We start from the raw sequence: 24101 nt of genomic DNA on the forward strand, positions 1-24101 counted from the left end.
CACACACTTAGGACACAAACCCATGCAAGTTACCAGGTGACTGCTTGTTCACGTACCTGAAAACATTGATTCTCTCAGCTCTGCAGTAAATGACATGAAAAAGCTTTAACATATGCAATGACAGCCACATAGTTATGCGTTGCACATTTTCCAAGTTTTAATAGACACAAAAGTGAGTCCATTGTACTTAAGACACTACAATGACTTCATTCTATTGCATGTCCTGCTCCAATTACATTTCTCAGAGTACAGTATTGAGTAAAAGTTTGGTAGCTTTAAAATTAACAAGTGTGTGAAATCTGTAAGTAAAATAAGCAGCAGCAATAATTTTTGGGATTTTATCAAGAATAGCTAACTTTTAAGTAATAAATACATTCCAAGTTGTGGTTTTTGCTGTTCTCCTAGTTCATTGCCGTATGACTTGTCAAATTTTCATTCTAGGGTAAGATATCCTTAAGACTTTCCTGCCAGCCTCACACCAGAAGAGCCTCCTAACTCCAAGTCCCGGTGCCTGTCACCTGTCCCAGATGAAAAGCAGTGCAATCTGACAAGGAGACTTGTCCTCCTGCCACGCGCACGGCAACCTCCAGATTCTCCTGGGGAGCATGTCAGGATGTTTACAGACTTCGTGACCCTCTAGAAGAACAGCTGTGCTCTTATCTTCTGTTACCTTGAAGAAAGTGAAAGAGGGAGAGGTTACTGCAGGCGGCACAGACCGGACCGGCATTAGCGGCAAGGCACATGCTCCAGGTTTCCTCTAAATATAGCCAGGAATTCTCCTGCTCCCAGTTGGCCCGGCAGGCAAAAACAGCAGCAGCTACAGCTTTGGAAGAAACTCGTCAAATTAACAAACCCAAAGTAAGAGCGGGAATTTTCTCCAAGACAGACATGATATGAATTTCAGTGACAGTAATAAATCTTCAGTCTCTGGCTTAAAGACTTTTAAGTCCCCATTCAGGGTGGGTTACTGTAGGTTAATCTGCCACGAGTCCCTACAGAGAGTACCACGTGAAGAACATCTGCCTCCACTTTTCAAAAACGGTCTACAAAATAGGATTATTTTCCCCTTGACAGCAAGCCGTACAGAAGCTTTTCTAAGTACCTGCAACTACTCAAGACATGGACCGCTGCCGCAGCGCCCCAATCGCGTGTTAATGAAGAGGCAGAGCGACCATGACACCTTCTCACTCTGCCTCCGGAGGTAAAAGACATTCTGCTTCCCCTCGGACCCCCCACAGGCTCCCCTTCCCACCCTGGACCATTGCTCATTTCAGGCTGCAGAAGCAAGTGCATGCCACAGCAGCACTGCGGAGCCCTTGGCATGGCCAGTGTCTCTCGAAGGACCACACACTGCTCCCCTCCCACGCAGCCATCCGAAGACGGCTGCATCCGAGCGCGCCAGACAACGACTGACCAGCCTTCAGGCGAGAAGAGCACGCGAGATGCTCGTTCTGAATTCAGAAGTGCAAAACCACGTACTCCAAATCACAGCTACCAAAAGGTAATGAAGCTACCTGCGCTTGATGTGTTACGCTGCTGTCATCTGGCCTTCTCGCCAGATACCAGCCACCGAGACTAAGGGCAGATGACAGGCTTGAAAAGATACATCTACTGGAGAGGGATGTGCCCGTCAAAACAAAAAACTACAAAAGAGAGAAGTCCTCGTCTGTACCCCTGCATACAAGAGGTACTTGCACTGGCCCTGTAAGTCAGGTTACGGAGTGGCAGCCTTGAAAGAGTTCAAAGGGAGGATCCATTTGTCTTCAAGAGCAAGTGAAGAAACCAGAAGACACGTGAAACAACTCAGTGATACAGAAATGAATGAAAAAATGGCAAGGAGATCTACACTTACACTTTTCAACTGCAAAAGCATCACTGCACCACACTTCAAACGCAATTCACTTTGAGCCAGTTCAAAAGTCTGACCAGCCCTAACACACGTCTGTGCCAAATCAACTAACGTGGCCGAATCAGAACCACAGGACACGCAGGCTCAAATCCGTGTTCCTGACAAACAGGATTAATGCTATGAAGCAAAAGATCAAAGACTTTTAAAAACCCCTCACAGTTGAGGTTTGTGACTTAAAAATACAGAGCACAATAAACCAAGAACACCAACACCAAACACAGGAAGATAATCACATTCCCAACGCTGCTGAAAACGCAGCAGCACCTCTTCTGTGGGCATGGAACCAGAAGCGACACTGATTTGCCCAGACTCAGCATCCAGAATGATCTTCAGTATTGCCCACACAATTGAGACTTCAAAGCGCTGATTCATTACACCATGAACATCTGCCCTAAAACCTGTATTCCAGAGAAGGACTGCAATCAGGTTTCATAAACTCCTTCAGTATTTAGCAGAATCATCCCGCTCCTAAGAAACTGGGATGTCTCACAACAAGGCTCTACTACCTATAGCCGACAGAGTATAAATTTATACTTAATCTTGCAGGAGAATCTATTCATTTGCCTTCTGATGAATGGCGAGATTTTCAAGAGCACACAACAAACTCACTTGCAGGCTTATTATCTTACACCTACCAAAGCCTTAGTGAGGTCCACAGACTTGGCAGAATATCCCTCAAATGGTTTTTGCAAAAAGCTGACCCTACAGAGACAGATTACAGGTTGAGAATATTTGGCCTAAACAGGAAAAAATGCATTTCCTTGTTGAGGAGGTAACAGCAAGCCCTCAGACTGGTTTTATTCTTTGTGATTTTCACGCTTGGAGGAAGGAAGCATCACAACAGAAGCACAATGCCAAACAACCTCCCAGTGAAGGCTTCTGCCTACGCAAGGGCAGACGCTGCCCTGTTGTAGGGACAGGGAGGAGGCCAAACTGCAGCTGCTCGCTGAGATTACCTGGGGGCAAAGATCAGGGATTCTCTCCTCTGGGAGCAGAAAGTTGGTGCTACCGGCAAAACAGCAAACTGCTTTAAAACAGCTGATGCTCCACGTCTAGAAGTGTCGAAACCTCACCACCCTGCTCAGCTCTGCGTGCCTGCAGACGGACGGGCGCTTGTCCCCGGCCTGGAAACACAGAGCTCCGCAGCCCAGGCTCGGCAAGGGGGCAGAGGCCACCCCCTACAAGAGCTCAGGCGCCTGTTTTAAGCAACCTCCTGAGCAGACCCAGGAGCTTTCAACGTGCATTCAAGAGGAGCAATACAGCGACAGTCACTCACACGCTCTCACTTCATCGCTGGAAAACTTCAGAGATTTCTGTTTAAAAAAAAAAAAAACCTTCAAGATGGAACAGCAGCAGCTTAAACACTACATTCTGGACATTGCTGTAGCCTCGATACACGTATGAGTAATGAACACATAACAGACTGACTGACTCAGGACAATGGCATGATCTAGCAGCCTGTGTGCTAAGCTGTATGTCGAAAGGAAAGCCAAGAAAGTTCTCCTGAAGCCAAGTGCTTATTCATAATTTAAAAAAATGAAGTTTTGGATTAAATAAAGCCATTCACAAATTCAGATTTAACAGCTGCAGCAGAGTGCAGAAAGCTGATTTATCTTCCGAGATTACTGCATCCCGAGCGTGTTGATGGGTGGGGACCCTGCTCACCCCAGCTCTGCCCTGCTCAGGGGACTCGCACCTTCACCCTTCAGGTGAGACCTGAAGGTGCAGGACATCCCTAGCACCCCCTCCGCGGCACGGGGAGCACCTCGGGCCCCGCGACTTTTGCCTCTGTAAGAGTACCAAGTGCAGCACTGAAGGGGTTCCTGCGTGCACCGGTGTGCTGCCGGGCGTCCAGGGCTGCGCCGCCACCACCAGCAGATGCTCACAGACTAGCTCCAGGTGAAGACCAAGAGACATGCATGCTTGCCGGAGTTCAGAACCCATCTCCTTCAGATGGTTTCTCTGGAAAGCCCCGGAGGGCTGCAGTGCTGACACCCTCTCCCATTGTAGCCATGTGAGCGGCACAAGCCCCGGTTACCCTGCGCATCCTGGCAGGCTGGGAAGCAATGGCAGCAAGAAGTCTGCTCATTTTCTCCACCCAAGCAGCTTATTTGGAGGAGTATTTTCTAATCGTAACGCAATTAACAGCAGGCTGTAATTGAGCATCGCCAAATCAGTCTTCCTCCAGACATCTCCCCTTGGGAGGAGGGGAGCAAGGCAGTCCTGGCTCAAGCGGTCGTATCCGGGAAGGTCCTTCCTTCCCATGCTTTCCTCCTGCGGGAGGAGGGCTGGGGCGGGTGGGGGTTACTGGATCGCAGCCAGGACCCCCATCCCTGATGTGCTGGATGGGGTTTTGGAACCATCTCGAACTCCCAAGGCATCAGCATCCAGCTGACTTGAACAGGCTAGCAGCTATGTTCTCCAATACTAAACTCTATCATCCAAGCATCTCTATGAAAAATCCTATATCGGGTTTGAGGGTTTTCTGCTTTTAGAAAGGGTTGCTTTCTGCATGAAGAAAAGGCTCAAGTTATTGGCTCAAATCAAAATAGAGCAAGTCATCCTTCATAAGGGAAGTTAAACCAGTAATTTTGCTACAATTCATTTCTTCAACTGCAGAGAGCACACAGGAAATATGCTTTATAAAGAAAACAAGTCTGTCTGATCCTACAATAGCAAGAATCTAATACAGATTAAACAGGAACTGGTACGTCAGTTAAAAGCATTCACTCCTTCAGAAATTAATCAACTTAATGAAAAAAAGCCTTCATTAAAAAAATGCCCTGCTCCTCCCTTCCAGAGAGACATGCATACCCAGTGACCAAGAGACGACTATACGACTAAGGCAGAGCAGCTGACGGAGTCCATGTGGGAAAGGCTCAGGCACAAGATGCCGGAGAGCATTTGTGACCCTCTTGCTAAGGCGAGGTGAGCCATGTTCGCTTGCACAGGCGGAGGAGCCACACGTGGACCTTCGCTCCATGCTGCATCCATAGGAACAGGAGCACAAAGAGCCTTCTGCTACCCATGGGCACCGGGGCCAGCCCGGTGGCCTCGGGACCGGCAGGACACACAGCCCCGGCCCTCACGTACCAGACGGATGTCACCACCAGTGCGCACGGCAGGATCCCGCACCGCTCCTGCTCTGGGGCAGAGACGGCACCAGGAGAAGCGAGAGCACTTTCCAACTGATTGAAGAGCTGGAGATTTGGGGTGCAGGGACTGTAGGTATGAAGAGCACAAGCACTCCAGAAGTTGAGGTATTAAGCCCCATCTCTGTCATCGCTGCCGGACACAAGAAGCCTATTTCAGATGTACGTAATCTCAGGATGTGCGAGAGTTCATAAACTAGCTAATGCAAAGCCCATGTATTCTGTAAAGGTACATAGAGAGTAGAAAACAGATGCATCAAGCAGATTTAAAAAAAAAACAACAAAAAACAGGCACCAGCTCATCCTCATCTAGTTTGCAGGATACAGGCAAGCAGCTTCCTTAAGTCTTTTATTAGGCAGAAGTCAGAGTTTGTCACTCAGCCCACACACGCCCATTCACCTTGATCCCAGTGTCAGCAATGGGTACTTATGGAAAAAACAAAACGCATATCAAGGCTGAAAAACAAGCTTGCAAGTTCTTCTACATTTAAGAGTCTTCACATCGGTTTTTGGGTTCAAAGTCCTACCTTTCACACCTAAGCATCAAAATGGGAAATATCTGTGTCACCTCGTTGTGTCACCAGGCCTCACGAGCCAAGCAGCTTGCATGTGGCATTAACAACGCATAGCTATTGCATGAAGATCTTGTTCATTCCTCTCCTTCAGAGTAACAAGCACCCTTCTCTACACAGAGCTATCCCCAAGTTTCCAAAAATCCCCTATTCCTTGTTGGCCCAAAGTAGCCTTTCTGTACATGCAACTCAGAGGTGCTCAATACTTGGCAAATACCTGCTTAATCGCAACAGAAGTAGGATGAACTTTTGAGCCTTACCCAGAGAGGCAAGAGGACTCCCTCAGTAAGGGCTTTACCCCTTCGGCTGACCAGCACCGCTCACTCCAAACCGCACGCCAGCCAGCTCTCTGCCTGAGATCCCACCCTGCCAAACGTGCCATGCTCAGTGTGAAAAGGGGAATCGTAGCTGCAGTTTTGGACACCTCCATTTGAGTTTAAAAAACAAATGAGTCAATAAATCCAATTCAGGAAAAGCTACAGAAATTTCATTTTTACATTATTTGTAAAAGTTTCCAAAGAAACAAGTTTCCAGGCTCTTCGTCCAGATATCTCTCCTCACCACGCAGACGCAGCCCGTCTCTCCCACCCCGGTAAGCAGTGCTGCGGATGGGGCTGCTCTGCAGAGCCTGGCCCCCTGCACACTCCACTCAAAGCACCCACAGCCCCGAGCCCCCGGCACAGACCCTGCTCCTGCACAGATCCAACCAGCACCGAGCGCACACCAGGCGAGTGACACCGCAGAGGGACACCCACTCCCTCTGCTCAGCGCGGGCACGCTCGGCTAGCACAACTAGCAGATGCCTGCCTAAAGCTCCAGATGGGGCTTGGAGACCCTCAGTCCAGAGAGCAGCTTGCTGTGCTTCCAAGGGAGTTGTTAAGCCCTTCGGTTGATACAAATCTCCTTCGGCAGCTGAAGTTACAGCTCACGTAAGCAGATCGCATTCTTGGGCATCTGCGCAGCTCGTGTGCAGTTAGAAATAGCACAATGTATGGCCTGCTGGCATTTCCAAAAAATACGCTTGGGAGCGGAGAGCGGAGGGAAGGAAAGAGGGGCAACAGATGGCACAAACAGGGAGAAGCAGCACGGATCTAGATGTCTCCAAATGCAGTGGCAGTGGTCACAAGCCAAATGTGCAAGCGCTTTCGGGAACAGGGAAATCAGCAGGATGCCACCAGACGTGCAGCTCCAGACATCCAGTGCTGGGGCACACAAATATGCAATGCAGTCTATTTTAGACTTGTTCTCCTACTTTGTATTAGTATGCAGAGACGCTGACTCCAAGCTGTTTGGAGGAAGACTGAGAAACAGTAATTAAGTTGGAAGCTTGGTTTTAGTTGACTGAACCATCTAGAAACCAGGCCAAGAAAAATCTCAAGCATTCATCTTCTGGGCTGAAATATTGCACGTGACCAGGCAGGTGTTTTTAAAAATTTAGCTATCACAGCAATCACCGCCACAACTTTATATAAAGTTATATAACCTCTTTGTGCCACTGGTAGAGCAGAAGAGAAGAGGTAAAAGGAGAAAGAAGAGTGATTTATGTTGCTTCATAAACTGCTGGCAAGCAGGACTGGCTACATGCACATACAAAGCCCTGAACATCTTTGAAGGTGAAGTCATAACCCAATGTTCCAAATTTTACGTTAGAGCTTACTATATATAGCAAGTATGCAATAAGGTTTGATTTTGCTGTACATAGTAGCAGTGTGCTTTTTGTGATGAATGGCTAAATGTACTGATACTGAGGGTCTATTAAGCTAACAGCAGCAAAATTAAAGCCTTCAAAAGGCAGTATTTTCAAGTTTAATGGTTCCACAGCCACAGCTTGGGGGTAGAGGGGATAGAGAGGGAGGAAGAATAAAGGATTCTCCAGACTGAAAAAGCAAATGAATATACATCTTGTAAACTTGTTTCATGCACAGATGTGTATGAAAATCTACAAGCAGTTTTTTTATAAATTTTACTGCATTAAAGGGCTGTGGACAGGGAGGGGAGACCTGTCATAAGGAGCCATTCAGGAGGATCACAGAGCAGAACAAGAGCCTCGGCCTTGCGGCATGGCAGGATTTGCTCAGCTTGCCAAGGGCCCTGTACCTGCACGGACCAACACCCTCACCACGCAGCAGGGCCGGAGCAACGCACGCTCCTTGAAAAGCCCCTGATCCCACCACGCGATGCGTTCCCTGGAGCAGGGACAGGGTGGCCTTAGGGAACACGGGTCTCCTTCCCTCCTGCACCCCGGCCCATGGCAGAGCCGGAGCTGCGGTCCCATCCGCTGCTTGTCCCCAACACCACGTGTGTGACACCAGCCCCGAAGGGTCCGTCCCTGCCCTGTGCGGGGGTTCCCCTCCAGACCAGGAGGGTGCTCAGCACGCTGCATCGCACGCCCTTGGATCGCATCTCTCTGGTGGCTGAACACAATGCCCCGGGTATGCCGGCAAACCTGCTGTTATAAAACCAGAAATAAGCTGGGGTGCTCATCACTGTGAAAGACAACGGAAGAGCAGTTGTTTGGCTCAAGGAATTTGAAGTTTATGCAGCTGCAAGTTTAAATATGACGTTATCATGGAAGTGAACAGAAAGCAAAATGCAAAAGCACATGAGATTTTCTTATTCCCAAGAAAAAAGTCAAGGCCGGAGTACCAAAGCCCGCAGGTCCCGCACACAGGCCTACTGCCCCTGCCGAGACACACGTGCTTGGCACGCCACAGGCAACACCTCCATTTCTCAGAAGACTTTCTGACCGTCTGAAACTACTCTGGAGACAAGAGTCCTGCAGCCAAGATGGGTGACGGATGACGAGCATCCAACCAGGCCCGCAGCACAGCCTCGCAGGCAGTTACACCGGGAAGAGGGGCAGGAAGCCGCAGGGATGAGGGGGAAGCAAAGCCACCTCCATCAGCCTGGACTGGAAGGAGGGCTGCCCCTCGCACGTCAGGGGCTCAGCTGCGCGGGCAGCCAGCACTGCAGCCACTGCTTCCCACCGGGAGCTCGGTACCGCCCTGGGCAAACGGCTCGGAGATGTCCACCCCTGGTGACACCATCGTGACTCCCTGAACATCAGGCTCAGCTTCTTCTGGCCTTCTCCCGGCACGCGTGGCAGTGCGCCGAGCTGTGTCCCCTGCCCCTCCAGCCACGTCTTCGCGGCACCAGCACCCCCAGACGCCCCTCTTCAGCAGGCCGCCTCTTCAGCTCTCACGCCACGGGCAGCAGGGGAGGGAAGCGAGCAGCCGCAGCGATCCCAAGCAGCAGCAAACACAGCTAGCGTTGCCTGAGGTATCCCGCACCTGGAGGGGGAAGCGGCGCCACAAGGCCCAGGCCTTGCCAAGAGCAGCTGGGCCGCGGCCTCCCTCCGACTTCCCGGCCCTCGGACCGGCCTTCCTTAAGAGAAAGGCAAACATCCTTCGCTCTGGGCTAGGGGCAACCGCTTTCCTCGTGCTTTGTGCTCAAGGCAGCCGTGGCGAGGGATCAGGCCGCACCCCGGCTCCCACCCTGCGGGACAGGGCTGCTGACACGGTGCGGGGGCCCGGCACAGCAGCAGGTCAGGCTCGGCAGGGAAGTAACGCTGCCCATTATCCTGGCACTACCAGAGCCTTGGGTCTGGTCACAGCCACCTTCTGCTAACAACAGAGGCCTGCAGTCATGAAAGCATGACGAGCAGAGGTGAGCCAGTATCTGGTGCTTTAAAACCAGATAAGAATAACTCGCCAAGCATCCAGCTACAGCGCAGACATCTCTGCAGCACAGGCAGCGTGTACAGCGGCCATCTGTACGTAACACACAAGTAGAAGTGACAAAAGCGGCATGAGAAGATGCTGAGTGGGCATTTTTCTCCTGGCACTACTCTAAACCAAGAGTGTCTTACAAATCTGACTTCTACAGGTTGCTAGTCTGCCTGCCGTTTTTCCAGAAACCTTGTTTTACTAGTCAGTTAATGACAGGGTTTTAATAAAGTATTTTCTTTGCAAAAAAAGGATAAGGACAAAATAATAAAAACACAAAGTGATCATACCAGCTTTTCAAACCCAAACCAAGTTTAAAAAAAAAAATCCAATTGCTTCCAGTTTTATATGCATCCACAAATTATCCGAATTGTCTGTACGTTTTTTCCAGTAATTACCCTCCATGCTTTGCAGAACAGCATCACATGCCAGAAGACAGAAAGTTTCACAACAGAAAGTGTCAACAGTCACAAACTTCTGCTGTGCCCAGGATTAGCACAAGTGGCATTAGCAAAGTGCTGCCGCCGAAGGCACCTCCTGGACTCCTGTTCCTGTTCTGTGCTAACGATAACAAGCCCTCGTGCAGCTGCCAGTGAAGTCACAGCATGATGGATTTTTCAGCGGCAACGTGCAATATCACCAGTCAGATGTCTGCTCTTAGAAACTACTTTAACAGATGTAAGGCTGTACTGCCTTGAAAAGGCCTCAAAGCTTTTAGATATTTAACTGTAGCTCAAGTGTCATTGTGGTCCTAGGACTCAGGAATTGCAAACATTAGTGAAAACTTAAGTTACACCCCTCAGTAAAGAACAGTCGATGAGCAACTGATGGAAACATTTCAGTTCTACCTTAGGGAAATTCAAGGAAAGCAATAAAATTCAGTCCTCCTGAATGGAGAGAATTAGGTACAGGGCAAGTCTCTGAAGTAATAAGTTGTTTTATAAGTGATGTACCAAAACACGAGACATGCTGGTCTAATTTGGAACCTGAGTAAATGTGACATGTGGAACACAGGAAGTTGTTTTGTTCTGCTTTTCTGGTTTTGAGCAACTGGAGTTGTTTACCCAACTATCACATCATCTCCAGACAGGCAGACTGTGTTGGCAGCTCACCTTGGACACATGTAAGGCAGAAAATCATCTGTGGAAAGCCAGCTGAAGGAGGCCAATGAAATGGCGATATGTGTTAAATGTAGAGGTTTGGCCAAAGAGCACAGAGGGAAGGAAGGGTCTGGTCTAATCCAGGCCATCCCATCATTTTCTTCTTATCATTCTCAACATGTTCTTCTTTCCCCCAGTTTACAGACCCGCTTCACCCCTTCTACTCTGTACCTATAGCTCAGATACCCACTGTGCCTGCAATAACCCAGGTCTCCTCTGGAGCAAGTGCTTCTTTTCCTTCTTGAGTCCTTGCCCTACAGCCTTTCACCCCGCATCTCGTGGTCAGGTCTTACCATTAGCACCACATCTGCAGTGGTCCTACTGGTAAGAACAGGCAGCGTTTTCCTTAGGCTAACATGTGATTGGGCCAACATCCTCCCATTTTGACTTCCAGGTCTGGGCTTTGAGCTCCTCTTGGCCACACGCTTTCCTACTCCACATGGACCGACTGGCATGGCCAATCTGATCTGAAGCATCAGACGCTTCTTCACCCTGCCCCTTCTCCTGCCCAGAAGCCACCAGATGTGGCATACCAGCCCACCCAGAGCTCACAACAGCAAGGACAGCTGTCAGTAATGGTGACGACATCTGTTCGGTTAAAGCTGTCCCAAACGGCACATACAAACACAGTGAAGACAGTTCAGAAGAAGGATGAAGCTTTGCTGCTCCTTTAAATAGAGCACTGTTCGTACAGGAGTGATGGATTTTGACCATGATTCTTTCACTGGCGAGGACAGCGTATTCTGGGCATCAGGTTTATTTATACTCCAGATCTAGCTAATAGGAATTTGGGTCCAATCCAAACGCTCTTGATATAATAAAGTCTTTAGCCAGAGTTAAGCAGCATTTGAAGGCGCAAGATCAAGGATGAAGCTTAAATGCTGCTGCTGCAGTTATACATTTTTACTTGCTCGAGTGTCAAGTCGTCCAGACACCTTGAGTACAGAGGATGAATATGACATGCTCTGATTATTTACTCCAGCCAGGCTTGCTGAGATGGAATACCTCAAGCAAAGCAAGTCCTTCATCACACTCAAGCAAGTGGTGAAGTCCCATGACAGAGGGTACCAAAAAAAAAAAAAAAAAAAAAAGTCCTTTTTCCCCCTCAGGATTATATGAGCACTGACCATCGTAGTCCCACTGCATTACAATACCTCAGATAGAGAAGAACAGTCTACAGCAGGAGTAGTACCAGCTCATGTACACACAGCATGAAAAAGAGCAGAAAAGTTTAGGGGACAACATAATGAACCACACTGTATAAAGCAAGACCTTTGACAAGAAGACTCTTCCTAATGATTAGTTATGGTTTTCAGACAAAAAGTTAATGCCTCCCCTTGTTTAACAGTATCACAGATGAGGTCTTGTCTAGATAATGACGACTGGAAGGCTGTGAAATGATTCTAGACCTTATTCAAGTTGCTGGATTTTTCCCATGGACTTCACTGAGGGCAGTGTAGTAGGCAGCATCAACTGAAATTACAGAGCGTACTTCTATTCCCAGTCACACCACATCCTGTATTTTTAGGTACCAAATTTTCATCCTGGGCAAAGTTTTGACTGTTTGATGAGAAAGGGACCAGCCCCCTCCATGCTTGCAACCAGCAAAAGCAAAATGTGGAGGCATTACAAAGAACCAGCCCCCACATTTATGTTCCCACCTTATGTCCTCAAAGAGGTTGCAGGTGAAGCCCAAGAGAATTTGATTTGACGATCCAGGCCATTCCCCAGCAACGCACCGACATTTCAGACACAAGCCAAACCGCAAGTGCTGTGAGAAATACCGAAATACTGTTCCCCAGTTAAAGACAGTTTTTGGTACAATCTTTTTGAAGAGCCATAAAGAAAGTGCCTTCATAAGAAATCCATACCAGAGGGGTCAGAGAAACTGCAGGGGAGCAAAGGGCCTCCAGGGGCCCTTAACTGTTACGAGTAACTGCTGGGCAACAGTACCTAGATACGATAATCTCAATTCCAAGAAGAGTTGTAGTTTTTTGAACCAAAAGATATTTCAAAGAAACTTAAAGTCTAGGAGCTACTAGCCCTCCAGCCACACAGGATTTGTTTTGATGAAAATGAAGTATCCTCAGTACTCGCCACATCCTAGCTGTAAATGGCACCAATACATGACTACAATTTTACTAGCTCTTTGAACAAGCGATGCTTGCTTCCTCACGATGTCAGCTGCTTTGTACTCCCTTCTGGAAGTAGGGGCTCCAATTCCCATGGTCCCCCCAAAGGTTTGGAACTAAAGGTTCTTATCACCTCTGAAATTACCACCACCAACTAACAGCCAGGCATTTGCGTTTAACAATTGTCAACCTCAGTTTTTATGGAAAAACAAATGCAAACAAACAGTGGAACAGAGATTAAAAAACACAAGGTTTTTCATGGGAAGCATTCATCCAGCAAGCACTCACCTGATACTGGAGGCAAAGTTATGTCTCAAACTGTGTTAAGAGATCTCTTATTTCTGGAGTCAGATGCTCTACTGCCTTTGCAGCTTCTGTGATAGCTTTCCGATACATCCCTTTCTTCTTGCGATTAAATCTCAGTTTGAAAAATTCAGAGAAAGGAGAGAGTTTTGAAACAGATAAGAATGAAGTTGTTGGAGAACCAAACCATGATACTTTCGCTTCTCGCCACGAAGGCTCCCCGTTTTCCTTCTGGCTAAGGTTTATGTCAAGAACACGTGCTGGCCACCACGGAAAACCATGAATTTTACCCCAAACAATATCCCCCACTGAAACAGTTCTTCCATCTTCTGTGACACATTTAGACACACTTTGGGTATGCAGTCTAACTGTTAGTGGCGGCACAATTTTACGCTCATCTTTTGAAGATGAAGAGACGGATGCATCATCACCAGGCAAAAAGTCACACATTTCTGGTGATGTTACTTCTGAACTAGAAGACTTGGATTCGTCTAGACTGTCATTACTACACACCGATAAACTAGAAGAATCTGCTTTTCTTTTACGATAATTCATAAGGAAAGCCAAGTTATCATGTCCATCTTTACCTTGGGGAAATCTTTTAAAGTCATCATCTTCACCTGAACTCCCCGAAGATATCTCAGCTAAACTTCTGTCTGTGGATTCATCATTGTAAAATGTGCCAGGATTGGACTCCCTGCTGTTCTGAAGGACATTTATTTCGTCAATAAGTTCTGCCTTATAAATTGAAACACTCTGACCATCATTTATGCGATGGGGCTTCAGCCGTATCTTTGGGGGTGGGACATCAGCACTGGAATGCACCGGCCGCGTGAGCTTCAGTTTTGGAATGGAAGCAAGCTGGCTGCCTGCTGACTTGTCCAACAAACATTTGGTTTCTCGACACCGTTCAGAGTCTCCGGTCTCCTCTTGGTCCTCCCCTCCGTTCTGCAATATTCGCTCTGGACAAAACGGTTTGACTGAGCCGTGAACCCGGGAAGGGATTTTTACAACTTCGCCTTTGCCTTGTGGAGTACTGTAGGATATTTTTATAACTGGTGTTCGATGTACGAGTTCCCCAGAAAACTTGTCATCCTCTCTCTTTTCTCTTTTGTTCCTTTTCTCCATGTAGTCGGAGTCACTGTGCTTTTTCTGCTCTTTGTCCGGAATGCTCAGCTTCCTCCTGGTTTTAGCGTTCTGCCTAGATGTGTTCGCATCCTCGGGGTTCAGAGTGTTTTTACACTTCTCACAGAGCACCTGTCTTGGCCGTAGCCTGATAGTGCTCATGATAAGCCTTCCCGGGTCTCTGTTCCGCGACAAACGCCTCCTTGTCCTCTTTATAGTCCGTGGCGGCGGCTGAGGAACCCACTGGTTGTACGTGTGCCGTAGCCATAGCGGACGGGGAAAGGGAGCTCCCTCGAAGTAGGGGGGGTAAGGAGGAAGGCTGCCAGGCGGCGGGGGAGGCAGGAGGGGGGGTACTTGCTCATCGCCGTTTCCTTTGGGAGGCTTTTCACCAGCGGGCTGTGGCTCTGTCTCGCCCTGCACAGCATCTCTGCCGTCGGCAGCTCCGTTAGCGCAAGCGTCAGCAGGAGGGTCCTCGTGCTTGGGGAAGGAGGACGGGAGACAAAACAATCCGGACCTAAAATGGGACGAGAAGGACAGGGAGGGAAAGAGACAAAGAGTCAGGATGTTTGAAAGGTGCTTCTCTGGCAAGACTGCACTTAACAAACATGCTAGTTCCTTAAAAAAAAAAAAAACCAAACCCAAAACCAAACAAAAACCAAACAAAAAAACCCCTCCCACAAATTCAACATACTAAGAACGCAACATTTTCCCTTGACTTTTTAGACAAGGCAGCCAATTCTGCCACTGAAAAAAATAACGGCATTTCAAAATTTAGGAAAGGTGTCCTACTCCTCTGCCAGAAAAGGCATCGAGATCAAAATCTCTATTTCCATGAACTCTTTGCACAAAGTTTGGCTCTAAGAAGTTTTAAGTTTTATCACGCAAAGCAGTTTATGTTATCAGCAGGCTGGTAAATCCACGAGGAGGGCTGTGATACAGATTATGCAAGCCTTCTGGGAGCTATTAAACTTCCTTTCTTCACATTGTACTTGCACGGCTGATTTTTCAGCTTCTCATTCAAAATCTGAGCATCTTGACTTGGATGGATAACTTGCACTCTCAAGCCACAAGTTCACCAGTTCACATCTTTGCTCTTCTGCCCCCGGTCTCTCTATATATGACTTTTATTGGTTAAAATAAGGAATACACTACTACTTCAGAATAGCAAAATTAAGAACGATGATGTAGTATTGCTCAATGCCAAGTCTCACTACAGGCTACCAAAGTCTGGATACAGTACCTTGCACAGATATTGGCAAAAGCAAATCCTCTGAAACACCGAAACTCGCAACTGCGATTCATGCCTCTGGGTTTCTGCACCAGAATTTATGCCCTTGGCCTGACATTAGAAATATTATGCTAACACAGCACTTGGACAAATATTTGCCCTGAAACACTGACTCAGAATGGGCAATGCTCGCTGTCTCGGCTTTCCAGAGATACTTCTGTAGAGAGTACACCATCAGTGAAGCGTTTCAGCTTTTTTAATAACAACAAAAGGCTGTATAGGTGAGCCACAAAGAGATGGAGAACAATTACAGACCAAACACTAGTTTTAGTTTAGGATGCTACATTCCCATTCCCCTCCTCGCTAGCCATCGTCCTCCTTCCAAACACTAGCAAGGAGGGAGTTTCTTGGTGGCGTTACAGAGAGGACTTTGGCAACCGTTACGCAGAAGGGCACCGAAGAGAAGCTGAAGGCATCCACTCAGTCACACATCCCCTTATCAAGAGAAGCACAAAGTCACCGCCGTGCGTTCGCCGATGGAGAGGAGCCTCCTCCCTCCACCCACTCACCCGGGCTCCCAGCGCTTTCCCCAGCTCTGCCCTCAGGCTGCATTGCTTTGCTGCAGGGAGGACCCTCAAAACATCACGTCCCCTCCCCGGGCACAGGCGAGGAGGTGTCTCCTTCCCAGGAGCACCAGCAGAAAGCAGCGTTACTAAAGGTCACGAACCATCCGGGATCAGAGACGAAGAAGAGCAGGGCTTTTTAAGGAGATCACAGGCGAACGGGGAACATGGATCCCATTTAATATGGCTCTAATCCACGGGCTTCATTCTCCTTTTCTCACACAACTACAGACCGTACCTCTCCCACCTGATTTCCGTGAAGACTCCCACCAAGTTTAAAAATAAAGCTTGCATAAACTGAGCAAGCAGGAATTAGTCTGATTCTGGTACCAAGTCACTACCCTTCTCTGAAATAAAAAGAACCACTGAGTTATCTGGACTCTGAGAAGTCCTTTCCCGTTATTCAAAGAGTAAGAATGCAAGAACTTGCTGTTTAGATGACAGTTCAGTTTAACTGGGAAGCTCCTAGTTCGAACGCTAGTGAGTCAAGAGGAATAAGCTGTTGAAACCACATAATTTGGAACAAAATGTTTTTGCTCCAAGAGGTTTTTTTTTTTTAAACAGAGACAACGGAGAATGTAGGTGTCTTTCAAATGACAACCAAGAAAGCAAGTACAGTTTGTACAGCCAAAGAAAGATGTCAGCATCGTTCATAAAACAATTGAAAGTGATATCATTTCCGAAGCTCTGGCTATAAATTTTGGTTATTTTCTGCAATGAGATTGAATAATTCGGTCACACCAGAAAACTGTACAAGTCTTCTGTTCCTTGCATGGACGCAAGCCCAGATCCCTCTGCTCCTGCAGGCAAGCCTGGATCCTGTCTGCTCTCCACAGCCTGGCTCCGAGCAGGCGGGTCCATCAAATCCACTTCCTTCCCGAGGGTCCGGCGTGGCACGAAGCTTCTCGCTTGGCAGAAGCAAAGCACTCAAAGGTTAACTTCACGGGATGATTTACGCTTGTAAAGTTAACGTAGTAGCACGCTGTAACCCTGCTAGGTCTGAAACGGCCCACCCTGCCACAGGACCGCGCTCCCGCAGACCCCGGCCTCTCGGCAGTGTGCGGGTCAGTGCCCTCCCTAGGGAGCACAGCGGGGCAAGAAACGAGCGTGCCTGTGCTCAGGTACCTGTGCCCCGCTGCCATCGCACTGCCCCAGACTAAGGCTAACCTGAACTGCAGTGGGACTGGGAGCAGCCCTCCCGCTCTGCCTGGCGAGGGGCCGCAGGCCGGCGGGGACAGCAGGGTGCATGCCTGCACCATGCGGGCAGCTTGTGAGGAGTGCTTCGGGGAAGCGCAACGGCTGTTAAGCCGTTTTAACCAGAAGCCTTGTAGGCTGGGGTCCTGCCATTTTAGACTTGCTACAAAAATACAAGGAAAAAAAAACCCCAGATGACCAGGAAGAGCCTCCCGCAGCAGGGACTCCTCACCCAGACTCAATCGTCACCCTGTGCCAGGGCACCAGTTCAGCAGCTCTTCAGCCCAAAGATGCAGCAGCACCAGCGGTCTGAGAGAAAATACACCACCTGCCTTGTCCGAGGGATTACACAAACTGCCATGTTGAACAAAAAAGCAGCTTAAGATTCATTTTCGACGGCAGTGGCTTCCACACGGCCAGGTAGCAGCTCTGTCAGGGAGGGCCACGGCCGGGCAGGGGCAGGGACAGACGAGCTCCGCAAATCCTGCTGCGGCACAGTGCTGCGGCCGGACTGCTCCTATGCTGGCAGCCCACCACTGCATCCTGCCACGGCACCCAACAGCACTGGGGAGAGCCGTGCTCGGCACGGCCACAGCACAGGGTGCTGGGAATTGTAAGATATGCAGCCAGGCGTGCTGACTACGCGGTGAAGTCCTTCCTGCCCGGTTCTGGCCTTGGGAGCCCACGGCACAGAGGGGGTGCAGCGGGAGCTCACAGGCTCCCTCCTCTCCCTGCCAGCGCTCACAAGCGTCCCTGCCTCGGGGAGCTCCCAGTGGCCCCCCCCTCACCCAGCCTGAAGCCGCCTTCCACGCAGGCACAGCTCCTTGTAAGAGGATTTAGCTCCGGTGTCTTTCCACCCACTGCAGAACAAGAAATGTTTCATCTGACACACTTCGCTTTCCAGGAGAAGCTCACTTTTACCACAAGGAGAAATATCAATTTCACTAGCTTTCCCTACATCCCCCAGACTTTTTTGCACAAATCTGGATGTAGTTAATGTATTTCTTCTATCTACTTACTGTCACTATTGATTCTGCGTATCTAAATCCATCCAACTAAGATGAAGGTGTCTGAGTTTGTGGGTTAGGGGTGAGTGCATGCGCAGGTATTACAAGCAGCAGGAAATACTGCGGGATGTCATTTCACCCTGTTTGTAATCCCCCCTTCTGGGGCAGTTGTAGCCAAACGGACTGAGTTACCTCAATCCAACCTCTGCTTGGAACAGAGGATACCTTCCCCTGATTTATAATCATGCATAATTAAAAAAGAACTAATTAGAAGCTCAGTTGCAATAAAATTGCCAAATCTTGTTATCAAAAACACTGTAACTGCAGTCAAATCTCCTCATAAGCATGGATGCTATGTAGCTTACTGTCTAGAAGAGCGAATTTATTAGAAGCCAGTAACCGCCAGTCACGCGATAGTAAGTACTGGTGCTTGCTGCACACACTACCTAGGCTGCGGTCAAAAAGGGATGCCTGTTGGAAGGCAATAACCATTTTTTATTCAAATAATTCCACAGCTATTGGAAAAAAGTCAGGCACGCATTTTTACCTGCATCCCACTGTTCCTAAAGGCACAGGGGAGAAGGCAGGCTGGAGGCAGGCAGGCACACCGGTGCACGGGGGAGAAGGCAGGCTGCAGGCAGGCAGGAAGCAGGCAGGCTCCTGCCCGCAGCCACTCCTGCTTCCCACGCAAGCTGCCTGCAGGCCGAGCCCCCGCAAACCTGGGGCAGGCAGTTTCGGGTTCAAACCTGCGCCTGCTTCTTTGTGGCTAAAATAACGGGAGTCCGACAGCCGGGACCTGGACGGAAAGGGATTTCCTGGCTGCCTGGGCGCTTCGGGTCGCAGGCCTGCCTCCTGCTCAGCTCCCCATGTCACTTGCTACACTTTGGGAGAAATAAAACAGATTCATCCTCTATGTAATGCTAAAACCAGTTTAAAACACAAAAGAAAGCCGAACAGCCACCATACAGGCTTCCCCTCTCTTTTGGGGTTCTCCCCTCTTTTTGTACAGGTAAAACAACCCACTCTGGTTGCTCCTCTCCTGCCAGTCCCGTCCCACTGCCTGCACGGCCTCCCCTCTCCGGTGGGGCGGCACTGCCTGCACGGCATCGACTGCTGCCCAGGAGGTACAGGCAGAGCACGCGGTAACCCCTGCACAGGGCGCAGGCCACTGAGGGACACTGCTCCGTCAGCAGGGCAACGGGGAGGAGGAAGGAAAACATCTCTGCCACGTCTCCGTTTTGGACTAGTTTTGGGGCCTTCAAAGTTCAGCACCAAGCTGACAAATTCCTACTGCCTTTGGGACACATCTCGGCCTTTACCTTCCAACCACTAGCAGACCGACTCCTGTATTCTGCTGTTAATGTGATGAACAAGATCTCTTCTTCCCTCCACATCCCAAATTTAGGGTCGCCGCAGTGGAGAAGGTGCTTTCAGCCTGCTCCCCATGCTCACCTGAAGTCACTAAGGTCCGCCGGGAGCCAGGCACTTGCCTCACACACAACACTTCCTTCCTGTTGAGCAGCCATAACCAGAGGCCACGGCTCTCCAGCCACGTGTTGGCCACCACATGTCACACAGGCTTACTATGGTCGCCACAGGCCAGCCAGCACTCGGGACCACCACCGATGGGATGCAGCCCCAGCAGTTGCTCTCCTGTCAAGTTCTGCACAACACCCGAGGCGGGGAGTCCTCCCGGTGCACCGCCTGGCCCCACGGGGAGAGGCTCTCCTTCCCAGTGCTGCAAGAGACCCATGGAAGCTGAGAAGATCTCTACCCAGGGCTCCTGGAGAGACAGGCGGGATGTGCTCCTGCTCCATCGCAGCCCTAAAGCGATGATTAAAAAGCAGTGCCAGGCGGCACCCAGAAGCCGGACTGCTTTTCCTCCCATTTCTCCACCTGAAGCAGCACTACCGTACCAACGGGCCATGGAACTGGCCCGCTCAAAGATTTTAGCTTCTTTTAAGGCGACGAGAGGGAGCAGCAATCCCATCCCTGTGCAACCTCGGGGGCAGGTGGGCCCATCCAAAAGCTCACCTTTCGCCACACACAAGTCTGATCGTTAGAGATGATAATTACTGGGGCGGGTGGTAGGAGACGGGGGCAACTATCCTACTCGTGAGTTAAATCACATCAGCAAAACTCCTTCTTTCCGCCCTCCCCGTTCCACTTCAAGTCAGAAAGGAGGACGCTGCTCCAGCATCCCCACTGCAGGTCCAGGCAGCCCCCGGGTGAGCCGCAGGTCTCCCGGTCGGTGGGACGGCAGCAGAACGAGCACCAGCCCTCAGAGACAACTCCATTGCTCGGGGGACCACGGGCCATCTGCTGCCCTCCCACCCCAGCAGAGATCAGCGTCACCAGCGACAGGGCTGGGTCAGCGCCGGGCTCGGGAAGGGCCTTAAAACCTGGGAGGAAACACCCGTCTGGTCGTTTCTTGGATCCACCGGGGCGGGGGGGGAAGAAAGAAGGAAAAAAATAATGGAGAAAGGTTAGGGGGGAAAAGGCGCATGTTGTCACTAAGGAGGAAGACAACTGGAACGTGAAAAGATAGAAACAGCTAGCTTTTTGAACCGATTGAAGAGATGCCTGCTGCTCACTGTTCTGGCTGGAACTAGACACCAAGCAGGGTTTATAGACTCTTAATAGAGTTAGATGCCTGAATACTTTTGAAAAGCTGGCTCCAATTTTCCCGGATAGCCATGTGAAACTAAATAAACTATGAAAATTAAGTTCAGAAGTCTTGCTTCATACATCTTCTAAGAAGAATTACAGAGGTGAAGCTGGCTGTACTCCTACCCGGCTGTAACCTGACCATTCATTTATTGAGTGGACAGAAACCAAACCCCTCTTCCTAACTTCAACACAGCCCAGAGGAAAGCTGGCCAGCTTCGGTGCGTTAGTCCTTGGGAGAGCTGTACCTGCCACCAGCGCACTTGAAAATGCTTTAAAAGTTAGTATTGTTTTGGAATAAAGCACCCACTGCGTGAATGTTTCCCCATCCTTCAGAAGCACAGGCCTTTCGGGCCCCCCATTTAGAGGAATGCCCCTCTCTGTCCCAGAGGGGACCTCGACCTCTTCAGAGCCGGTGCCAACACATCCACGCGGCTGTGCCGCGGCAGAACACGGGGACATGGGGGTCTGCTGCTGCCACAGCACAACAAGAAACCGGAGGGAAGATACTCCCACGGGGAATTACTGCCAAGGCCGCCGGGTTACCGTGGCGCAGCTCTAACGGAGGGGACGAGGGGGGGGTCACAAGGCGACAGGGAGCTCCAGGGTGGGACGGACCCACGGTGCCGCTTCAGGGCCGCTGGCGACGTAGGGGAGAAAGGGGAAGGCAGCGACAAAAGCAGGCGGGCTGCAGCCCCCTCCAAGGGCGACCAGGCCCGGCGGGGGCTGTCGCAGCGCAAGGTCGGCGGGCTCTCGCAGCGGAGGGGAGCGGCAGCCCCGGTACCCGGCCGGGACGCGGCGCTGCAAGGGCGGCAGCGGGGCCGGGAGGGCGGCGTGGGGCAGGGACACGCTCGTCCAGGGCCGTGGGCGAGGGCAGCGGCCCGGATCCACCGCGTCCCCTCGAAGACCTGGCGGGGCGGGGCGGGGGGGGGGCTCCCGTAGCGAAGCGTCGCCGCTCACCACGGAAGGGCCCGCGGGCGGCCCAGCCTCCCACGCGGGGCGCCGGGCTCGGGGGCCGCCCGCACCGCGCCGTGCCGTCCCCGCCGTGGGCCCAGGCGGCAGCGGGACGGTACCGGTACCGCCACCCCCACCGGGCCGGGCTCCGCTCCCGCCCGCAGGCGGCCCCGGGCCGCTTTGTTCCCGCCGGGCCGGGCCGCCCCGGGCGAACAAAGGGCGAGCGCCGCCGGCGGCGGGGGCAGCGCGGGGCCTGCGACCCCGGCCGGGCAGCCGGGCCGGGCCGCGGCGCCCCGGGCCAGCCCCGCTCCCCCCTGCCGCGCTCCCCCCGGCCTGGCCCGGCGCAGGCCGCTCCGCGCCCCCCCCGCCGCGGTCCCAGTCCCGGTCCCCGTGCCCCCCCGTACTTCTTGGTGCAGTCGAGCAGGACGCCGGTGAAGCGGCGCTCCCCGCAGCTCAGCGTGACCACCAGCGTGTCGTTCACCATCTGCTCCACCAGCACCGGCAGCCACGCGCCCACCCGCGGCGACGGCGCCTCCGCCTCCGCCGCCTCGGCCATGCTGCCGCCGCCGCCGCCGCCGCCCCGCCGCCGCGCCCCTCCCCCGCCGGCGGCGGCCGCTGGGGCCGGGCCGGGCCGGGCCGCGCCGCGCGATGACCTCACGGTGCGGGCGCCCCGCGGCCGCCGCTGCCGTAGGTGCGTGACGTCAGGGCACCGCCCCCGCGGCTGCGGGCGGCCCAGCGCCCCCTGCTCCGCCGGACGGGCCCTGCCGCGCACGTGTGCCGGGCCGGGCGGGGCGGGGCGGGGCGGGGCCGGGCCGGGCCGGGGCGGGGCGGGCACGCCGGGCTGGCCCCGCCCGCCCCCTGGCGGCCGCGCCGCGCGCCGGCCCCAGCCTGGCGGGGAGGCAGAGGGAAGGCGGGGCGGGGCTACCCGGGGGCGGGGCCACCGGGGGGCGGGGCCTGTCCGCCCCCTCCCGCCCCCGCTCCCCCCGCCGGCCCCGGCGCGGAGCCCCGGCGGCGGCTCCCGGAGGAGCGGGGCTGTGGCCATACCCACCCCCCCCCCCCCCCGCCGGTGCTCCCGGCCGCCTTCACCCCCCCCCGCAGCCGCAGCAGCGCACGGCGGTCACCGCTCCCCGGTCCGGCACGCGGCGGGAAGGCACCTTGCCCTTTGGAGTCCGGCTGGGCTCGGTGCGGCGGGGGGGGGGGGCACCGGCGGGGGCTTTGCTGGCGGCGCGGAACGCGCAAGGGCACGTTTTTTGCCCTTGCCCGTTGCGTTCAGCCCCGGGTCTGCCCTTCGGTGGACCGGAGTCCCCTTGAGAAATAGATAACCCATGCTTTATCATCAGAGTGATGTAATCATGTACCGATGGGCTGCGTCATCACACAGGGCAGCGCGGGCTGGTGGGACCCGAAGCCGACGTGTCCTGGAGGGGACGAACGGAGGGCCGGGCTCAATAGGCCGGACCAAAGAGAAATTCGTTAATATTCAGCATCCGGAAAGCCACATTTGCAGCACGAAACAGCGCCGGGCCATGCAAAGTACACCTTGCGACCCGGCTGGTACGGCACCGCCGGCTGACGCCATGCATCATAAAGTAAAATTTCCGATGAAGGCGCAGCGATCGCCCCTGGAAGAGGGCCGCAGAGCACACGGCTGAAGAGGGGCGTTTTCAACCCAGGACGATCCTTAGCGGTGGTGTTTAAACTCCATCATAGCTTGTTTAGAATACACAAAATTGAGAAAATTTACTCGGGCTGTTAATATTTATACACATTAAGGATTATCAGTACAATTAGCAATAACTAAGAACACATACAAGCAAATACATTTTCCGAATATGGAGGATGACCCCAAACAGAGCATGGCAAAGAGACTTTGTGGGGAAGCAGAGGGGCTGAGATTTGGGGTCCGGAGGTGGCCTCCGCCATTCCCTTTGGAAACCTAAAATGGCTGGTCTGGATGACAAGGGTAGGTGTCACCAGCTGGGAAGGACAGGGTAATTCCAGGTGGGAGGGACCTCGGAAGGCCAGGAGCTCTGCCGCTTTTCACACCTCTAAGAAAACGCTTGTACGTGAATTTAAAAGCTTATACAAGTTTGAAAACTCTAAAATGTATGTATTGAGGCATCTCTTAGGTGGATTTTTATTGTTTTGTGGGTCTGACTGTAGGAGCCTTTTGCCGACGCTACAATTGGGAAAACAAGTGGCCTCTGTCAAAATGAAACGGACTGCGCGTCAAGCTACGTGCCATTGTATTTTCATGTTTGAGGAGAGTAATCAAAAAGCAATCACTCAAAATGCCCACTGTAACGACGTGTGTCTAGCAAAGCAAGCTACGGAAATCACGTTGGGTCTG

The 24101-nt window shown here is 51.8% G+C and overlaps 1 protein-coding gene across 1 annotated transcript; it reads right to left on the reverse strand.

The window, feature by feature from the left end:
* Nucleotides 1-142: 142 nt before the first annotated feature.
* PWWP2B (PWWP domain containing 2B) lies at nucleotides 143-22307 on the reverse strand. Its single transcript, XM_050899073.1, has 3 exons — nucleotides 22156-22307; nucleotides 12939-14592; nucleotides 143-670 (listed from the first exon to the last, which is right to left on the reverse strand). The coding sequence occupies exons 1-2, from the start codon at nucleotides 22305-22307 to the stop codon at nucleotides 12957-12959; spliced, it is 1788 nt and encodes a 595-aa protein (XP_050755030.1). The 3' UTR covers nucleotides 143-670; nucleotides 12939-12956.
* Nucleotides 22308-24101: the final 1794 nt, after the last annotated feature.

Source organism: Gymnogyps californianus, chromosome 6 (assembly GCF_018139145.2).
Source record: "Gymnogyps californianus isolate 813 chromosome 6, ASM1813914v2, whole genome shotgun sequence".
In the NCBI taxonomy this organism is placed as follows: Eukaryota; Metazoa; Chordata; class Aves; order Accipitriformes; family Cathartidae; genus Gymnogyps; species Gymnogyps californianus.